Source organism: Sebastes fasciatus, chromosome 24 (assembly GCF_043250625.1).
Source record: "Sebastes fasciatus isolate fSebFas1 chromosome 24, fSebFas1.pri, whole genome shotgun sequence".
Classification (NCBI taxonomy): Eukaryota; Metazoa; Chordata; class Actinopteri; order Perciformes; family Sebastidae; genus Sebastes; species Sebastes fasciatus.
The window spans coordinates 1,243,922-1,263,921 of NC_133818.1; the positions used below are offsets into that span (position 1 = coordinate 1,243,922).

General features: G+C 47.6%; 1 protein-coding gene across 3 annotated transcripts in view; it reads right to left on the reverse strand.

Annotated features, from left to right (window-relative positions):
- The window catches only part of LOC141762963 (BCL-6 corepressor-like), a 114,453-nt gene that overhangs the window by 93,375 nt on the left and 1,078 nt on the right, over nt 1–20,000 (reverse strand). For 2 of the 3 annotated variants that reach the window (XM_074627166.1, XM_074627164.1), the window contains exons 2-7: nt 12,025–12,097; nt 4,753–8,178; nt 2,003–2,240; nt 746–1,387; nt 180–407; nt 1–79 (exon numbers count right to left, since the gene is read on the reverse strand). In XM_074627166.1, coding sequence (XP_074483267.1) covers nt 1–79; nt 180–407; nt 746–1,387; nt 2,003–2,240; nt 4,753–8,178; nt 12,025–12,027 — 4,616 coding nt within the window. In that variant the 5' untranslated portion in view covers nt 12,028–12,097. Of the gene's footprint in view, nt 80–179; nt 408–745; nt 1,388–2,002; nt 2,241–4,752; nt 8,179–9,342; nt 9,579–12,024; nt 12,098–20,000 lie in introns of those variants that run through there. The other variant, XM_074627165.1, reaches the window with a different exon arrangement.

Below are 20,000 nucleotides of genomic sequence, written 5' to 3' on the forward strand. Positions count from 1 at the left end.
GAGGCGAGGGAGGTGAAGGATGCAGGGGACGGTTGCCGGGGGAGATGGGCGGGAGAGGAGGGCGGCGACGCGTGGACAACTGAAAGAAAACAGAAGAAGAAGTTTGATTTTTACCAGCAGGAAATCAGACACACTGTGACGTTGTCGTAGAACTGTGAAGGGTTTATCTGTTTCTTTACCTCTCGGGTCGTCCCTCCTCACAAACGTCGGGTCGCACCAGCCTCCGTTGACCTCTGACCTCCCCCTGACGGCCGGGACGTCCACTCTGAACTTCCTGTCAACCTCCGCCGAACTCTGGCCGGAGGGCAGCCATTGGCTGAGCTCCCCGGGGAGGCGGGGCTTGTTGAGTCGGAGGCCGTTGAGCTCGATGCAAACCTTCAGCTTCTTCACGTCCTCCAGGGTCGAGTCTAACAGCCAATGAGCAGTCAGGAGGGATGAAACAACAGCCAATCAGAGGACAGGAAGTCGTTATAATGAGTCAATAAATGATCAGAATAAACTCTCACTATGTTCTTGTATAAATGTTTAATGAGAAGATGAGAAGACCCAGTATAGAACCCTGAGGAACACCAGGAGAAATGTCCTCCAGTGCCTACGTTGGTGTTTTTGCTTGTTGTGATGTCATTTCCTGGAGCATCTAGTGAAATCTGAAGACCACCATGCAGATATCTCCGCATTAAACTAAAGACTGTTTTCATTAATCTGATTATTCTATTTATTATTTATGCAGGAACTCCCGTCCTACCGTTGGTGACCTTGGTCTTCTTGTTGGGGTTTCCGATCCGGTCCTCCTCCCGGTCCTCCTCCCTCCCTCTCTTCAGCCGGCTGCTGCTGATGCTGCTCTGGTGGAACGGCTCCAGACTGAAGAGGCGCCGTCGGTTCGCCGCCACGTTGGGACTGGAACCTCCGAGTGGAGCTGCGGCGGTCGGTGTGGCGGTCGGCGTGGCGGTCGGCGTGGTCGGCATGGGGGTCGGCGTGGGGGTCGGCATGGGGGTTGGCGTGGGGGTCGGCGTGGGGGTCGGCGTGGAGACGTTTCCCTGAAGCAGCCCTCTGGCTGTGGACAGAAACCTTTGTTGTTGTTGTTGTTTCTTCTTCTCTTCCTGCAGACATCCTTCTTCATCTTTGTTCTTCTTCTGCTCCTCTGCTGAGGCGTCCTCCTTCTCTCCGAGGACGGGGAGGTCGCCGGAGTGGCGGCACGGCGGCAGGACGGGGAGGTCGTCGGAGTGGCGGCACGGCGGCAGGACGGGGAGGTCGTCTGAGTGGCGGCACGGCGGCAGGACGGGGAGGTCGTCTGAGTGGCGGCACGGCGGCAGGACGGGGAGGTCGTCTGAGTGGCGGCACGGCGGCAGGACGGGGAGGCGGCTGTGAGGGCAGGATGGACGGAAACCTGCAAAAACAAACATGACAGAAATAACTTTCTTCTTCTTGTGAGATGAATCTGCGACGTCTCACATTTACGTTTTCTAGTTTTGTCGATTTTGTGATATAAATGTTCGTGACCTTGAGAAAACAAAAAAAGTTAACGTCTAAAAGCTACAGTTTAAAAGTTAACGTCTAAAAGTTACCGTTTAAAAGTTAACGTCTAAAAGCTACCATTTAAAAGTTAACAACTAAAAGTTAACGTCTAAAAGTTAAAAAACTAAAAGTTAACGTCTAAAGGTTAACGTCTAAAAGTTAACGTCTAAAAGTTAACGTCTAAAAGTTAACGTCTGAAAGTTAACGTCTAAAGGTTAACGTCTAAAAGTTAACGTCTAAAAGTTAACGTCTAAAGGCTACAGTGGAAACGAAGCAGAGAGACTCCAGTCAGTGTCTCAGGTGTTGATGTGAACGCGGTGCTTCCTGGAGGAAACGAGTGCGGCGGTTTGTGAACGAGGTGCACCGAGAGTTCAACTGAGTGTGAATGACGCTCACACACTCAAACACACACTGAGTGCACACAGAAAGAGAAGTGTGTGTGTGTGAGCGTGCACGCCATCCTGCAGAGCTCAGTAAATCCTCTTACCTCTCGCTGCCTCGGCGGCGGCCTCACAGGGACTTCCTCCTCTTCCTCCCTCTCTCTTCCTCCCCTCCTCCTCCTCCTCCTCCTCTTCCTCCTCCCTCCCTCCGTCTCCCCGCTGGCCGTCTGCCAGCTCCGCCTCCGCCTCCGCCGCTGTCATCCCTTCTTCCTCTTCCTCTTCTTCTTCTCCTCCTCCTCCCTCTTTCTCCTTCAGCTCCAGCTCAGAGAACCTCAGCATCGCTCGCTGACAAACAAACACATGAACACACATCAGTGTCAACATCCTGTTTACATCTGTTACTTCCTGTCTCCTGACAGGAGACGCTCAGGTCTGAACGGGCACATCGGCTCCTCAACAACCTCCCGTCACGTCATCGCTTCGTAGACGCTTACGTCTGTCTCCCGTCTTAACCATAACACTGATAGAAGAAGTGGACGTCGTCACCGTGACGGTCGAAGGACTGACGTTTTGAAGACTCCAGTTTGGCATTTTGGTCGTCTCCGTCTTAGTTTATTAGGGATGCACCGATACCTCTTTATTTCAGACCGAGTACAACACCTTCCATTTGGGTACTCTCCGATACAAGTACCGATACGAGTACCGATACCGAGTACCGATACGAGTACCAATACGAGTACCAATACGAGTACCGATACTGAGTACCAATACGAGTACCGATACGAGTACCGATACGAGTACCAATACGAGTACCAATACGAGTACCGATACTGAGTACCAATACGAGTACCAATACGAGTACCGATACTGAGTACCAATACGAGTACCAATATGAGTACCGATACGAGTACCGATACGAGTACCGATACGGAGTAGCGATACCGAGTACCGATACGAGTACCGATACGAGTACCGATACGAGTACCGATACCGAGTAGCGATACCGAGTACCGATACGAGTACCGATACCGAGTACCGATACGAGTACCGATACCGAGTACCGATACCGAGTATCGATACCGAGTATCGATACGAGTACTGATACGAGTACCGATACCGAGTACCGATACCGAGTATCGATACCGAGTACCGATACCGAGTATCGATACCGAGTATCGATACGAGTACTGATACGAGTACCGATACCGAGTACCGATACGAGTACCGATACCGAGTACCGATACGAGTACCGATACCGAGTACCGATACGAGTACCGATACCGAGTACCGATACGAGTACCGATACCGAGTATCGATACGAGTACTGATACGAGTACCGATACCGAGTACCGATACGAGTACCGATACCGAGTATCGATACGAGTACTGATACGAGTACCGATACCGAGTATCGATACGAGTACTGATACGAGTACCGATACCGAGTACCAATACTAATAATTTACAGGAGAAAAAACTGTGATATTCTCTGAGATTTAAGTCGTAAATTTACAAAAACAACACAAATTAACGAGTCTTTTCTTCTTCTTTAAACACAAAACCAAACCTCACATTTTCAGTGTGGTTAAAGTAGTCGAGGATAATCTGGGCTCCGAGGATGAAGAAGAGGAGGAAGAAAGGAGGATTCCATTAAAAGTACGACTCCGTCCTCCTCCATTTGCCGAGGGAGGGAAGAGGAGGATGAGGAGGAGGATGAAGAGGAGGATGAAGAGGAGGATGAAGAGAAGGATGGAGAGGAGGATGAGGAGGAAGATGGAGAGATCTAATTTGAGTTGAAAGGGGGATCTCGAGGGGACGAGGAGGTGAAGAGAAAGAAGAATAACAAGCGACGAACGTTGAGGCAGAGAAACAGAAATAGAGATGAAAAGAAGAGATAAATATATAAAGACAGTTTCTCTTCTTCATCGTGGAGAGAAACCGACCACATCCAGTCGGTGTGTTATCCCAACGCGACCTCAACTTGACCTCAACACGACCTCAACACGAACTCAACACGACCTCAACACGAACTCAACACAACCCCAATACGACCTCAACACGACCCAACGCGACCTCAACACGAACTCAACACAACCCCAATACGACCTCAACACGACCCAACGCGACCTCAACACGACCTCAACGTCACCTCAACACAACCTCAACACGACCCCAACGCGACCTCAACACGAACTCAACACGACCTCAACACGACCCCAACACGACCCCAACGTGACCTCAACGCGACCTCAACACGACCCCAACGCGACTTCAACACGACCCCAACGCGACCTCAACACGACCCCAACGCCACCTCAACACGAACTCAACACGACCCCAATACGACCTCAACGCGACCCCAACACGACCCCAACGCGACCTCAACGCGACCCCAACGCGACCTCAACGCGACCCCAACGCGACCCCAACGCGACCTCAACACGACCCCAACGCGACCTCAACACGACCCCAACACGACCCCAACGAGAAAAAAAAAAAAAATGCACGAGAAAAAACTCACAAATTTAAGAGCAAAAGAGACGTGTATAATTTCTGGTGTTAAATTTTGGAGAAAAAACACAATTTACAAGCAAAAATATTAATAATGTATATTCGATTAAAGAGAGAAACGTCCAGCAGTTAAACAAAGTGGGACTTTCCTAAACCCAGAATAGTAGAGTAGAATTAGATCACAATGAAGCGTTCGCCTGCTTCCTCTCAGTCAGACTTAAATCCTCTAATGAACAATAAGTAGCAGATTCTACATCAGAAAACTTGAAGATTAGATCTGCCCGTCTCACCAGACTATCACCTCCATCGACTAACGAAGGGAAGAGAATGTAACGGTAGATCTTACCTGAAGTGCTCGCTGCTCTCTGCTCAGCTTGCTGGAGTCGGCGTAAAGCTCCGTGGTCACGCATTTGATCCGGTCGCCCACGTAGCCGGATGAGTTGGCGATGCGTTTGGTGAGGCCGGAGCGCCGGAACTTGCTGCAGCCGTCATCCTCGTCTAGCAGGAGATCCATGCTGTCCTCGTTCACATCGCCACAGCCGGTGGCGGCGAGGCCAAAGTCCGGCGTCTCTCTCCGGATCTCATCGGAGGAAAGGTTTTCATATTTTAGGTCTTTGTTAACCGGCGGTTCTGGAGTCAGATCTGCAGGGATTAAGTTGGTGGGATTGGAAGGTGAAAGGTGCCGACAGGTTTGGCCTCGAGGAAGATTGTTTCGTAATGTGGGATTGTTGTGCACACACGTTTGGTTATTTCCAGAAAACTGGCCTTTAGAGGGGGTATTCCCACAATTTGGACAACTAAAACACGTATTTCCGCATGTAGGAGCCCTGATGTTTCCACAAACTGGACGCACGGCATTGCTGTTTTCACAATTTGTAAATCTGGGGTTGATGCTCCTGCAGTTTGGGGACTCAGGGTTGCGATTTCCAAGAGTTGGGCCGCTGAAAAGCCTGGGTTCAATAGTTGGAGCCTTCGGCGCCAGATTTCTGCAACATGGGCCCACGAAGTTTCTGTTGACAAAACTTGGACTTGTTGGGTTGTTCGTAACTCCTCCAGCTGGAACCCTGGGATTAAAACTCCTGGATGCTGGGACCTGGGACCTGGAATCTCTACATACTGGTTCCTTACTGCTGCAGACTGGACTGTCCGGATGACAGCTGCCCCCATCAGACGGACTCTTTGGGCTGGTGACAGCACACACTGCTCGCATGATGTCACTAGAACAGTTTTCTTTGCTAAAAGGAACCAATGAGTTTCTAGAAGGGCTTTGCTCAGGGGTTTTATTGGCCTTAGCTTCATTGCCAGCGCTGTCAACACCATTATTTTGACCGCTAGTGGCACCCAAGTCCGCAGCACCACCAGAGGCTTTAGATTTTCTAGAAAACTGCTGAGGGGAAGTTCGGGCACAGCGCATCGTCTGCTCCTCTGGGATGTCTGGGAATGGACTAAGTGGTTCCTCGTTTTCCGGGATCTCCTCTGGGATGGGGGAAGGCTGTGGTTGGGAAGTGTTGGGTAAGCCTTGTCTCGGCTCGGCAGCCTGGCTGGGAGGAAGGGCTTTTGGAGGCTCTCTTTCGTGGATGTGGTTACCGCCAATCTTAGAGGAATCCTCTCTAGATGGAGAGTTGTGCTTGTTGGTGGACAATTCATCCTCTGGCTCATCGTGCACCAGGTCGATACAAACTACATCATCTCTGGTAGAAGTGAGGCTTCTACCTGAAGCCTTTATGGTTTGGTTTGTGGACTTTTCGTCACTCCTTTGGGAGCTATCAGCATCCGGCCTGTCCTGGTTCCGGTATGGTTCTGCATTCCAGGTTTTATCCTGGGTCTCAAGTCGGTCGAGACCCGGGTGGGAGGGGACAGGTGGAGGGGCCATCCCCCGGGAATTCTGGTATGGCATGAAGTCACCCTGGTTTGGATGTACTCCATATGGAAGTCCATGTTTTGGTGGGTAAAAGCTGCCGTTGCCCAGCAAGGCTGGGTGGGTATAGATAGGCCCTTTGCCTGGTATGGTCATGCGTTGCAAGGACATATTCTCAGCAACTGAGTACGGGATGTAGCGGTTAGTGTAACCTAAGCCAGGAGGGAGGTAGGAGTCACCGTAGATTTGACTGGACGAGTTTCCATTTCCAATGCGAGATTGCTGCTGTGGATGAGGTGTCTCTTGAGCCTCTGGCTTAGAACGAGTTTCTCCTTTACTGCTCGGATTCTCCAAATCAATCGGGGGAACTCGTGGCCATTCAACTTTGGACTTTGGGGAAGGAGATGATGCAGAAGGTCTTCCCCCTGAGGCAGGGCTGGGAATACTGGTCACCTCCACGGTCGTGGAGCCAGGTGAGTTCTGAGGTTGTGGATGATGATCACTCTTGTTTTTCATAATTTGGGAGCTGACAGCCGAGGAAGGACCCGGAGCAACCCAAGGGGATGGCACAGTGCTGCTCTTTTCAGGAGTCTTTTCTGGAGTGGTAACCGGTGGGGGTAGACCTTCCTTTAGGTTCTGGCTGGCTAGCAGCCCGTAATGAGACGGTGGTAAATACCCCAACTTGGCCAGGGCCTCTAGTTTGGACGGGAATCCATTTGAGAATTCCTCCAACTCTTTGGCAGACAGATCCAAAGGGTTTTCCCTGGAGTTTTTGGCAGGTTTTTGAGGTACAGCTTTGTCCTGTGATGTCTTTGCAGGTGATTTACACTTCTCTGAGCTGGCATCTTTGGTTTTGTTGCTGCCTGAATGCTCCGAGCTCAGGCTGCCCTTTTTAAAGGTGTGAGACCCTGACAGTGAGGTTGAGGATGAGGAGGTGCTCCTGTAAAGCGACTTTTGGAGGTCTGTAGTGGTGTTGTTGAGGGGTTGAGGTGGGGGAACTAGAGGATGGGTAACTGTGGGTGACTCTAAGGTAGCAGTGCTAGCTGAACTGCTAACAGCGGCACCAGTACTCCCACTACTACTGCTGCTGCTAATAGTGTTCTTGGTGGAAGTGGGTTGACTGGACTTTGCGCTACTGCTGCCATGTTGTCGATCAGTATGATGAACAGCTTGAGGCTCCTGGTGGATCTGTGGGCTGGTGCTAAAGGGTTCCTGATGCACTGGAGGACCAAGGCCCTGTAAGGCCTGGTCCTGGCAGTGGGACCGGGGTGAAAGGACAGCAGGAGCTGGAGTTGCGGTAGGGATCCTGATTAGAGGACCCAGTGGGGATGAGATGTGGGCCGGGCCATAATGAGGCAGGTAGAAAAGTCTGTCTTCCCCAGGTGAGCTGCTTCCTGCCCCAGCAGCACACAACGACTGATACGCCAGCTGCTGGTGAAGGAACGGTGACGGCTGGGACAAGAAGGACGCCTTGTACGCCATGTCAAGGAAGGGGTACATGGTTGCATCAGCATAAGGGCTGATCCAGGGTAACCTCAGGAAGCCACCAGCACCGTTCAGACCCAGTTCTGACTGCTTGTCAGTGGATAAAACTCGGCGGTCCAGCCCCAGGCCATCACCTCCTGCAGCAGGGACAGCCAGCGGTTTCTGAAACCCTGGGGGTGGGCTCTTGTAAAGTCCAACATATCCATTTGTGGATTTCTGACCATCCAACAGGGCTACACCTGGTTTGTACAGGAGATCATAACCAAGCGGGAGGGAAGTGCCAGCCTCCTGGGGCTTTTCAGCAGAGAGAGGATGGACGCCGGGGAAGAAGATTCCCCCGTGGGGGCGGTAGTTTTCCCCCACCAGAGCGTTGCGGTCGATACTGAGGGCAGCTAGCGGGTTCATCCTGTAAGATGTGCCGGCATCCACCTGCAACATGGAGACGACAGTCAAAATAAGTAACGACCAAACTGCTTTCTGGTTTAACACATAGAGAACAGAACAGTTTAAAGTCGTGTTTTTATGGAACGGTTAAAATATTCCGTGATGCTACATCGCGTGACGCTACATTTTGTGACGCTACATTTCGGAACGCTACATTCCGTAAACGCGACATTCCGTGGCGCGACATTCCGTGGCGCTACATTCCGTAAACGCGACATTCCGTAAACGCGACATTCCGTGACGCTACATTCCGTGTCGCTACATTCCGTGACGCTACATTCCGTGTCGCTACATTTCGTGACGCTACATTTCGTGACGCTACATTTCGGAACGCTACATTTCGTAAACGCTACATTCCGTAAACGCGACATTCCGTAAACGCGACATTCCGTGACGCGACATTCCGTAAACGCGACATTCCGTAAACGCGACATTCCGTGAACGCGACATTCCGTGACGCTACATTCCGTGACGCTACATTCCGTGACGCTACATTCCATTCCGTGACGCTACATTCCGTGACGCGACATTCCGTGACGCGACATTCCGTGACGCTACATTCCGTGACGCTACATTCCGTAAACGCGACATTCCGTGACGCTACATTCCGTAAACGCTACATTCCGTGACGCTACATTCCGTGACGCTACATTCCGTGACGCTACATTCCGTGACGCTATATTCCGTGATGCTATATTCTGTGACGCTATATTCCGTAAACGCTACATTCCGTGACGCTACATTCCGTGACGCTACATTCCGTGACGCTACATTCCGTGACGCTACATTCCGTGACGCTACATTCCGTAAACGCTACATTCCGTGACGCTACATTCCGTAAACGCTACATTCCGTGACGCTACATTCCGTGACGCTACATTCCGTAAACGCTATATTCCGTGACGCTACATTCCGTAAACGCTACATTCCGTGACGCTACATTCCGTGACGCTACATTCCGTGACGCTATATTCCGTGATGCTATATTCTGTGACGCAGTGATGACTTCTTCCTTTAGACAGAAAGGAGATTTCAGTTCACCATCAGCTGGACATTAAATTAGATTTATAAATCTGAATGTCTGCAGTATAGATTTAAACCCAGTATTACAGTCAAACTGTGAGATAAAGCGTTCCGTGTTAAATTCACCGCTGAAGGACAAACAGGACTGAAGGAGGAGACAGATCTCTACGGGACACCAGGCTGGGATTTCACAGAGAAAAGACGTTTCTTTAGTATTCCTGGATGACATCCGACGCCGGCAGCGACTCTCTCTCTCCCTCTCTCTCTCTGTCTCTCCGTCTCCCGCTCTCTTGCTCTCTCTCTCTCTCTCTCTCTCTCCACATCCAGGAAACAGAGAGAAGAGAGAAGAGATAAACAAAGAGAGAGAGAGAGAGAGAGACAAAGAGGAAGCTTGGCAGAAAGAGAGAGAGAAAAAAACCCAGCCTAATTGAATTTCCTGTCACACGGCGTGGTGAACCTTCTCTGATTGGCTATCAGCCGCAGGGCCATTAGGAAATTATCCAGACAGCTGGGTGGCCGCCGAGATGTGGAGCGAGCAGAGAGACATCTCACTCCCTCTGGTTTTCAGGGACCCAAAACTAATATGTAAAAGAGAGCGGAGAGATGTGGCCGGAGGAAAAGGAACATCTGATTGGAGGGAATTGATGGAAAAGCAGCGGTTATCTGTACGTACAGATAACAGAGGAAGTAGTTCTCTTTAGGAGGAACTTTCCTACAATGAGTTGAGCTTTATAGAAACGCAAAAGTATAAACCGATAACAGATGTGTCCGTTACCATAACCGTCGTCATGTGACGTGACATTCCACAACATTTACTTACAAGACATTTAATGACATTTAACGTGACCTTTCATGACGAGACATGGTGAGACAACGTCTGTGAGATTTTCTGAGAAATTTCAGAATGTGACACGACATCATGACACAACATTTTGAGACGCTACATTCCGTAACTCTACATTCCGTAAGGCTACATTCCGTAAGGCTACATTCCGTAACGCTACATTCCGTAAGGCTACATTCCGTAAGGCTACATTCCGTAACGCTACATTCCGTAAGGCTACATTCCGTAAGGCTACATTCCGTAACGCTACATTCCGTAAGGCTACATTCCGTAAGGCTACATTCCGTAACGCTACATTCCATAAGGCTACATTCCGTAACGCTACATTCTGTAACGCTACATTCCGTAAGGCTACATTCCGTAACGCTACATTCCGTAAGGCTACATTCCGTAAGGCTACATTCCGTAAGGCTACATTCCGGGACGTTACATTACAAGGCGGTACATGTTGGAATGCTACATTTCGAGACGCAAAATTTTTGAACACTGCATTTTGTGACGCAGCATTCCGTAACTCTAGATTTTGTAATGTTACATTTAGTGACGCAGTATTCTGTAACTCTAGATTTTGTAATGTTACATTTAGTGACGCAGCATTCCGTAACTCTAGATTTTGTAATGTTACATTTAGTGACGCAGCATTCCGTAACTCTAGATTTTGTAATGTTACATTTAGTGACGCAGCATTCCGTAACTCTAGATTTTGTAATGTTACATTTTGTGACGCAGCATTCTGTAACTCTAGATTTTGTAATGTTACATTTAGTGACGCAGCATTCCGTAACTCTAGATTTTGTAATGTTACATTTAGTGACGCAGTATTCTGTAACTCTAGATTTTGTAATGTTACATTTAGTGACGGAGCATTCCGTAACTCTAGATTTTGTAATGTTACATTTAGTGACGCAGCATTCCGTAACTCTAGATTTTGTAATGTTACATTTAGTTACGCAGCATTCCGTAACTCTAGATTTTGTAATGTTACATTTTGTGACGCAGCATTCCGTAACTCTAGATTTTGTAATGTTACATTTAGTGACGCAGCATTCCGTAACTCTAGATTTTGTAATGTTACATTTAGTGACGCAGCATTCCGTAACTCTAGATTTTGTAATGTTACATTTTGTGACGCAGCATTCCGTAACTCTAGATTTTGTAATGTTACATTTTGTGACGCAGCATTCCGTAACTCTAGATTTTGTAATGTTACATTTTGTGACGCAGCATTCCGTAACTCTAGATTTTGTAATGTTACATTTTGTGACGCAGCATTCCGTAACTCTAGATTTTGTAATGTTACATTTTGTGACGCAGCATTCCGTAACTCTAGATTTTGTAATGTTACATTTTGTGACGCAGCATTCCGTAACTCTAGATTTTGTAATGTTACATTTTGTGACGCAGCATTCCGTAACTCTAGATTTTGTAATGTTACATTTTGTGACGCAGCATTCCGTAACTCTAGATTTTGTAATGTTACATTTTGTGACGCAGCATTCCGTAACTCTAGATTTTGTAATGTTACATTTTGTGACGCAGCATTCTGTAACTCTAGATTCCGTAACGCTACATTTGGGAATGTGACATTTGGTGACATAAACATTGGATATAAAATTGACTTTCATGATGTGAACAATCTAATTAAACTCTTAGTTTTTCGGGGTGCCCCAGTAATCTAATGGTTAAATCAGTTACCACATAAACACAGCGTCCATAGTTTTACTGTCTCACTAATCAAATAAACACAAAACACCAAACACATCATCTTTAAACTGCTTCATGTGTTCATCCCTTCAGATTAAAGTCTTGTATTTCCTCTCGGACTCAGAGTGTCCAGACTGAACCTCCAAGAGCTGTAACAGTTTTTTGTATTTGATCAAACAAAACTGAAACTACAGCCTCTAACTCTGGAACCTGAATGTGGTGACATCAACACTAGACCTGACGTTGACCTATGACCTTACCATGCTGTGAGCCGGCGGGTTTCTGCTTCAGACGGGACCGCCTGCCTGGAGGACGCCGCTCAGTCCGCCATGTCTGCAGACGGACACAAACGCCACATGAGACACACATACACAACCTGAAACACACAGAGGTCTCACTCTGTCCCTGATTCCAGAGACATTTTCAATACATTTCTTGAAATTGTCACAGAGAAGTAAAACGATGGAAAACAGAATCATCTGTGTCCTTGTTTGTGAAAAGATCCATTTTCCATGTTTTAAACGCTGCGTTGGTGTTTTCAGATTCATGTATTTGCACGTTTGGTTTTAGACGATATGAATAAATGAACATTAAGTAATGAATTCAAATCACATATTAGATGAATGTTGAGAGTTTGAGGACATAAAACAAACAGCAACAACCCAGAGAGGCTGGAAACAGATCACATGTTAGAATCCTACAAAACATGAATGGAGTCTGGTGTGTGTGTGTGTGTGTGTGTGCCGAGATACGTTTCAGCAGCGCTCACACAAGCACACACACACACACACACACACACACACACACACACAAACACACTGATGTTACGAGGCTCGTGTGTGTTTTATCGCCCAGCCGGAGGACTGATAAGGCACGTCGCCTCGTTTCCAGAGGAAGTCATAATCCAGCGGACACACACACACACACACACACACACACACACACACACACACACACACACACACACACACACACGCACAACACACACACACACTGAGTGATTGATGGCTGTTAGCGAGCTGGGATTTCAATAACGCCTCTTATCTCCAGACTATTGAAGGACAGATGTGTGTGTATGGTTTGATGGATGAGCATGGCCACACACACACACACACACACACACACACACACACACACACACACACACACAGACACACACACACAATAACATCAGCGTGAACTGAACTTTACATTTAAGAAAGAATAAAAGTGGAGTTTCAGATGTTTCTAGTATTTTCTACAGGTTGTTTCCTGTTGGCGTCTCTCAGCCTCAGTAACGGACACATTACCCACAGTTCAGCGTGGAGATTGAGACGCCAAGAAACCAAGAGGGAGACGACAAGAAACCAAGATGGAGACGACAAGAAACCAAGATGAGACGGACAAGAAACCAAGATGGAGACGACAAAAAACCAAGATGGAGACGACAAGAAACCAAGATGGAGACGACAAGAAACCAAGATGGAGACGACCAAAAACCAAGATGGAGACGACAAGAAACCAAGATGAAGACGACAAGAAACCAAGATGGAGACGACAAGAAACCAAGATGGAGACGACAAGAAACCAAGATGGAGACGACAAGAAACCAAGATGGAGACGACAAGAAACCAAGATGGAGACGACAAGAAACCAAGATGGAGACGACCAGAAACCAAGATGGAGACGGACAGAAACCAAGATGGAGACGACAAGAAACCGAGATGGAGACGACAAGAAACCGAGATGGAGACGACCAGAAACCAAGATGGAGACGACAAGAAACCAAGATGGAGATGTACAAAAACCAAGATGGAGACGACAAGAAACCAAGATGAAGACGACAAGAAACAAAGATGGAGACGACAAGAAACCAAGATGGAGACGACCAAAAACCAAGATGGAGACGACCAGAAACCAAGATGGAGACGACAAGAAACCAAGATGGAGACGACAAGAAACCAAGATGGAGACGACCAAAAATCAAGATGGAGACGACCAAAAACCAAGATGGAGACGACAAGAAACCAAGATGGAGACGGACAAAAAACAAGATGGAGACGACAAGAAACCAAGATGGAGACGGACAAGAAACCAAGATGGAGACGACAAGAAACCGAGATGGAGACGACCAGAAACCAAGATGGAGACGGACAGAAACCAAGATGGAGACGACAAGAAACCAAGATGGAGACGACAAGAAACCGAGATGGAGACGACCAGAAACCAAGATGGAGACGACAAGAAACCAAGATGGAGATGTACAAAAACCAAGATGGAGACGACAAGAAACCAAGATGAAGACGACAAGAAACCAAGATGGAGACGACAAGAAACCAAGATGGAGACGACCAAAAACCAAGATGGAGACGACCAGAAACCAAGATGGAGACGACAAGAAACCAAGATGGAGACGACAAGAAACCAAGATGGAGACGACAAGAAACCAAGATGGAGACGACCAAAAACCAAGATGGAGACGGACAAAAACCAAGATGGAGACGACAAGAAACCAAGATGGAGACGACCAAAAATCAAGATGGAGACGACCAAAAACCAAGATGGAGACGACAAGAAACCAAGATGGAGACGGACAAAAAACAAGATGGAGACGACAAGAAACAAAGATGGAGACGGACAAGAAACCAAGATGGAGACGACAAGAAACCGAGATGGAGACGACCAGAAACCAAGATGGAGACGGACAGAAACCAAGATGGAGACGACAAGAAACCAAGATGGAGACGACAAGAAACCGAGATGGAGACGACCAGAAACCAAGATGGAGACGACAAGAAACCAAGATGGAGATGTACAAAAACCAAGATGGAGACGACAAGAAACCAAGATGAAGACGACAAGAAACCAAGATGGAGACGACAAGAAACCAAGATGGAGACGACCAAAAACCAAGATGGAGACGACCAGAAACCAAGATGGAGACGACAAGAAACCAAGATGGAGACGACAAGAAACCAAGATGGAGACGACCAAAAACCAAAATGGAGACGACCAGAAACCAAGATGGAGACGACAAGAAACCAAGATGGAGACGACAAGAAACCAAGATGGAGACGACCAAAAATCAAGATGGAGACGACCAAAAACCAAGATGGAGACGACAAGAAACCAAGATGGAGACGGACAAAAAACAAGATGGAGACGACAAGAAACCAAGATGGAGACGGACAAGAAACCAAGATGGAGACGACAAGAAACCGAGATGGAGACGACCAGAAACCAAGATGGAGACGGACAGAAACCAAGATGGAGACGACAAGAAACCAAGATGGAGACGACAAGAAACCGAGATGGAGACGACCAGAAACCAAGATGGAGACGACAAGAAACCAAAATGGAGATGTACAAAAACCAAGATGGAGACGACAAGAAACCAAGATGAAGACGACAAGAAACCAAGATGGAGACGACAAGAAACCAAGATGGAGACGACCAAAAACCAAGATGGAGACGACCAGAAACCAAGATGGAGACGACAAGAAACCAAGATGGAGACGACAAGAAACCAAGATGGAGACGACAAGAAACCAAGATGGAGACGACCAAAAACCAAGATGGAGACGGACAAAAACCAAGATGGAGACGACAAGAAACCAAGATGGAGACGACCAAAAATCAAGATGGAGACGACCAAAAACCAAGATGGAGACGACAAGAAACCAAGATGGAGACGGACAAAAAACAAGATGGAGACGACAAGAAACAAAGATGGAGACGGACAAGAAACCAAGATGGAGACGACAAGAAACCGAGATGGAGACGACCAGAAACCAAGATGGAGACGGACAGAAACCAAGATGGAGACGACAAGAAACCAAGATGGAGACGACAAGAAACCGAGATGGAGACGACCAGAAACCAAGATGGAGACGACAAGAAACCAAGATGGAGATGTACAAAAACCAAGATGGAGACGACAAGAAACCAAGATGAAGACGACAAGAAACCAAGATGGAGACGACAAGAAACCAAGATGGAGACGACCAAAAACCAAGATGGAGACGACCAGAAACCAAGATGGAGACGACAAGAAACCAAGATGGAGACGACAAGAAACCAAGATGGAGACGACCAAAAACCAAGATGGAGACGGACAAAAACCAAGATGGAGACGACAAGAAACCAAGATGGAGACGACCAAAAATCAAGATGGAGACGACCAAAAACCAAGATGGAGACGACAAGAAACCAAGATGGAGACGACAAGAAACCAAGATGGAGACGACAAGAAACCAAGATGGAGACGACAAGAAACCAAGATGAAGACGACAAGAAACCAAGATGGAGACGACAAGAAACCAAGATGGAGACGACAAGAAACCAAGATGGAGACGACAAGAAACCAAGATGGATAGAGTCTCCAAACGTAGAATGGGAGCCAGAGCCTTCAGCTATCAAGCTCCTCTTCTCTGGAACCAGCTCCCAGTTTCAGTCCGGGAGGCAGACACCGTCTCTACATTTAAGAGTAGGCTAAAGACTTTCCTCTTTGATAACGCTTATACTTAAGCTGCTATAGGCATAGACTGCCGGGGGACTTCCTATGACACACTGTCATAAGGAACTTCCTATGACACACTGAGCTCCCCTCTCCTTCTGTATATACTCATGTCCCATGTCCATGTTGTTACTAACTTCATTCCTTCCCGGGAGTCCTTGTGCCTCCTTGTCTCGCAGCTAACCGTGGAGCGGGGTCACACCTGGAGTGAGGTCATACCTGGAGCGGGATCACACCAGGGAGCGAGGTTATACCTGGAGCATGGGTACACTTGGAGCAGGGTTTCACCTGGATCTTGGTGGTCTCCGGTATTGTGGCTGCATCTGCTGCCGCGTCGGTGCCTGCTTGACACCAACTGCTACCATCCCTAATTAACTACGTCTGTACGAGGGACTACCAATGCTAACGAGGGATTTCCAACACCTAGTGACAATGTGGCAGCCTGGAGAATAACACTTCTCAATCACTGCCAAAGACATCAAGAGCTCCCAGCAAGCATGCTGATGCTGCAGGAACCAATGCACGGGCATCGATCACAGGGACGTCCCACACCAACACACATGGACGTACTGAGGAGAGATGCTGGACAGTGCTGGCTTTCCGATAGTTGTATTATCACTCTTTCCATCCACCACTATTGGTTTTGTGTTATCAGCCCTACTTGTATTAGTTATTACAGCTGCTAGACTGCTATTGTGGCTGCTTCTATATCTCTCTCTCTCTATCTCTCTCTCTCTCTCTCTCTCACTCTATCTATCTATCCCCCCAGCCGGTCTCGGCAGATGGCCGCCCGCCCTGCGCCCGGTTCTGCTCCAGGTTTCTTCCCAGTAATCGGGGAGTTGTTTCTGGCCACAGTGCGCTTGGTGGATCCTGTTGGGTCTCAAAACTATGGTGTACGGTCATAGACCTGCTCTACATATAAAGCGTCTTGAGATAACTTCTGTTGTGATTTGACGCTATACAAAAATAAATTGATTTGATTTGATTTGATTTGAGACGACAAGAAACCAAGATGGAGACGACCAGAAACCAAGATGGAGACGGACAGAAACCAAGATGGAGACGACAAGAAACCAAGATGGAGACGACAAGAAACCGAGATGGAGACGACCAGAAACCAAGATGGAGACGACAAGAAACCAAGATGGAGATGTACAAAAACCAAGATGGAGACGACAAGAAACCAAGATGAAGACGACAAGAAACCAAGATGGAGACGACAAGAAACCAAGATGGAGATACCAAAAACCAAGATGGAGACGGACAAAAACCAAGATGGAGACGACAAGAAACCAAGATGGAGACGACCAAAAATCAAGATGGAGACGACCAAAAACCAAGATGGAGACGACAAGAAACCAAGATGGAGACGGACAAAAAACAAGATGGAGACGACAAGAAACCAAGATGGAGACGGACAAGAAACCAAGATGGAGACGACAAGAAACCAAGATGGAGACGACAAGAAACCAAGATGAAGACGACAAGAAACCAAGATGGAGACGACAAGAAACCAAGATGGAGACGACAAGAAACCAAGATGGAGACGACAAGAAACCAAGATGGAGACGACAAGAAACCAAGATGGAGACGACAAGAAACCAAGATGGAGACGACAAGAAACCGAGATGGAGACGACCAGAAACCAAGATGGAGACGGACAGAAACCAAGATGGAGACGACAAGAAACCAAGATGGAGACGACAAGAAACCGAGATGGAGACGACCAGAAACCAAGATGGAGACGACAAGAAACCAAGATGGAGATGTACAAAAACCAAGATGGAGACGACAAGAAACCAAGATGAAGACGACAAGAAACCAAGATGGAGATGTACAAAAACCAAGATGGAGACGACAAGAAACCAAGATGGAGATGTACAAAAACCAAGATGGAGACGACAAGAAACCAAGATGAAGACGACAAGAAACCAAGATGGAGACGACAAGAAACCAAGATGGAGACGACAAGAAACCAAGATGGAGACGGACAGAAACCAAGATGGAGACGGACAAGAAACCAAGATGGAGACGACAAGAAACCAAGATGGAGACGACAAGAAACCAAGATGGAGACGACCAAAAATCAAGATGGAGACGACCAAAAACCAAGATGGAGACGACAAGAAACCAAGATGGAGACGGACAAAAAACAAGATGGAGACGACAAGAAACCAAGATGGAGACGGACAAGAAACCAAGATGGAGACGACAAGAAACCAAGATGGAGACGACAAGAAACCAAGATGGAGACGGACAGAAACCAAGATGGAGACGGACAAGAAACCAAGATGGAGACGACAAGAAACCAAGATGGAGACGACAAGAAACCAAGATGGAGACGGACAAGAAACCAAGATGGAGACGACAAGAAACCAAGATGGAGACGACAAGAAACCAAGATGGAGACGGACAAAAAACAAGATGGAGACGACAAGAAACCAAGATAGAGACGGACAAGAAACCAAGATGGAGACGACAAGAAACCAAGATGGAGACAACAAGAAACCAAGATGGAGACGACAAGAAACCAAGATGGAGACGACAAGAAACCAAGATGGAGACGACCAGAAACCAAGATGGAGACGGACAAGAAACCAAGATGGAGACGACAAGAAACCAAGATGGAGACGACAAGAAACCAAGATGGAGACGACAAGAAACCAAGATGGAGACAACCAGAAACCAAGATGGAGACGTACAAAAACCAAGATGGAGACGACAAGAAACCAAGATGGAGACGACAAGAAACCAAGATGGAGACAACCAAAAACCAAGATGGAGACGACCAGAAACCAAGATGGAGACGTACAAAAACCAAGATGGAGACGACAAGAAACCAAGATGGAGACGACAAGAAACCAAGATGGAGACGACCAGAAACCAAGATGGAGACGACAAGAAACCAAGATGGAGACGACAAGAAACCAAGATGGAGACGACCAAAAACCAAGATGGAGACGACCAGAAACCAAGATGGAGACGTACAAAAACCAAGATGGAGACGACAAGAAACCAAGATGGAGACGACAAGAAACCAAGATGGAGACGACCAAAAACCAAGATGGAGACGGACAAAAACCAAGATGGAGACGACAAGAAACCAAGATGGAGACAACCAAAAACCAAGATGGAGACGACCAGAAACCAAGATGGAGACGTACAAAAACCAAGATGGAGACGACCAGAAACCAAGATGGAGACGTACAAAAACCAAGATGGAGACGACAAGAAACCAAGATGGAGACGACCAAAAATCAAGATGGAGGCGACCAAAAACCAAGATGGAGACGACAAGAAACCAAGATGGAGACGGACAAAAAACAAGATGGAGACGACCAGAAACCAAGATGGAGACGGACAAGAAACCAAGATGGAGACGACAAGAAACCAAGATGGAGACGGACAAGAAACCAAGATGGAGACGACAAGAAACCAAGATGGAGACGACCAGAAACCAAGATGGAGACGGACAAGAAACCAAGATGGAGACGACAAGAAACCAAGATGGAGACGACAAGAAACCAAGATGGAGACGACCAGAAACCAAGATGGAGACGGACAAGAAACCAAGATGGAGACGACAAGAAACCAAGATGGAGACGACCAGAAACCAAGATGGAGACGACAAGAAACCAAGATGGAGAAGACAAGAAACCAAGATGGAGACGTACAAGAAACCAAGATGGAGACGACCAGAAACCAAGATGGAGACGACAAGAAACCAAGATGGAGACGACA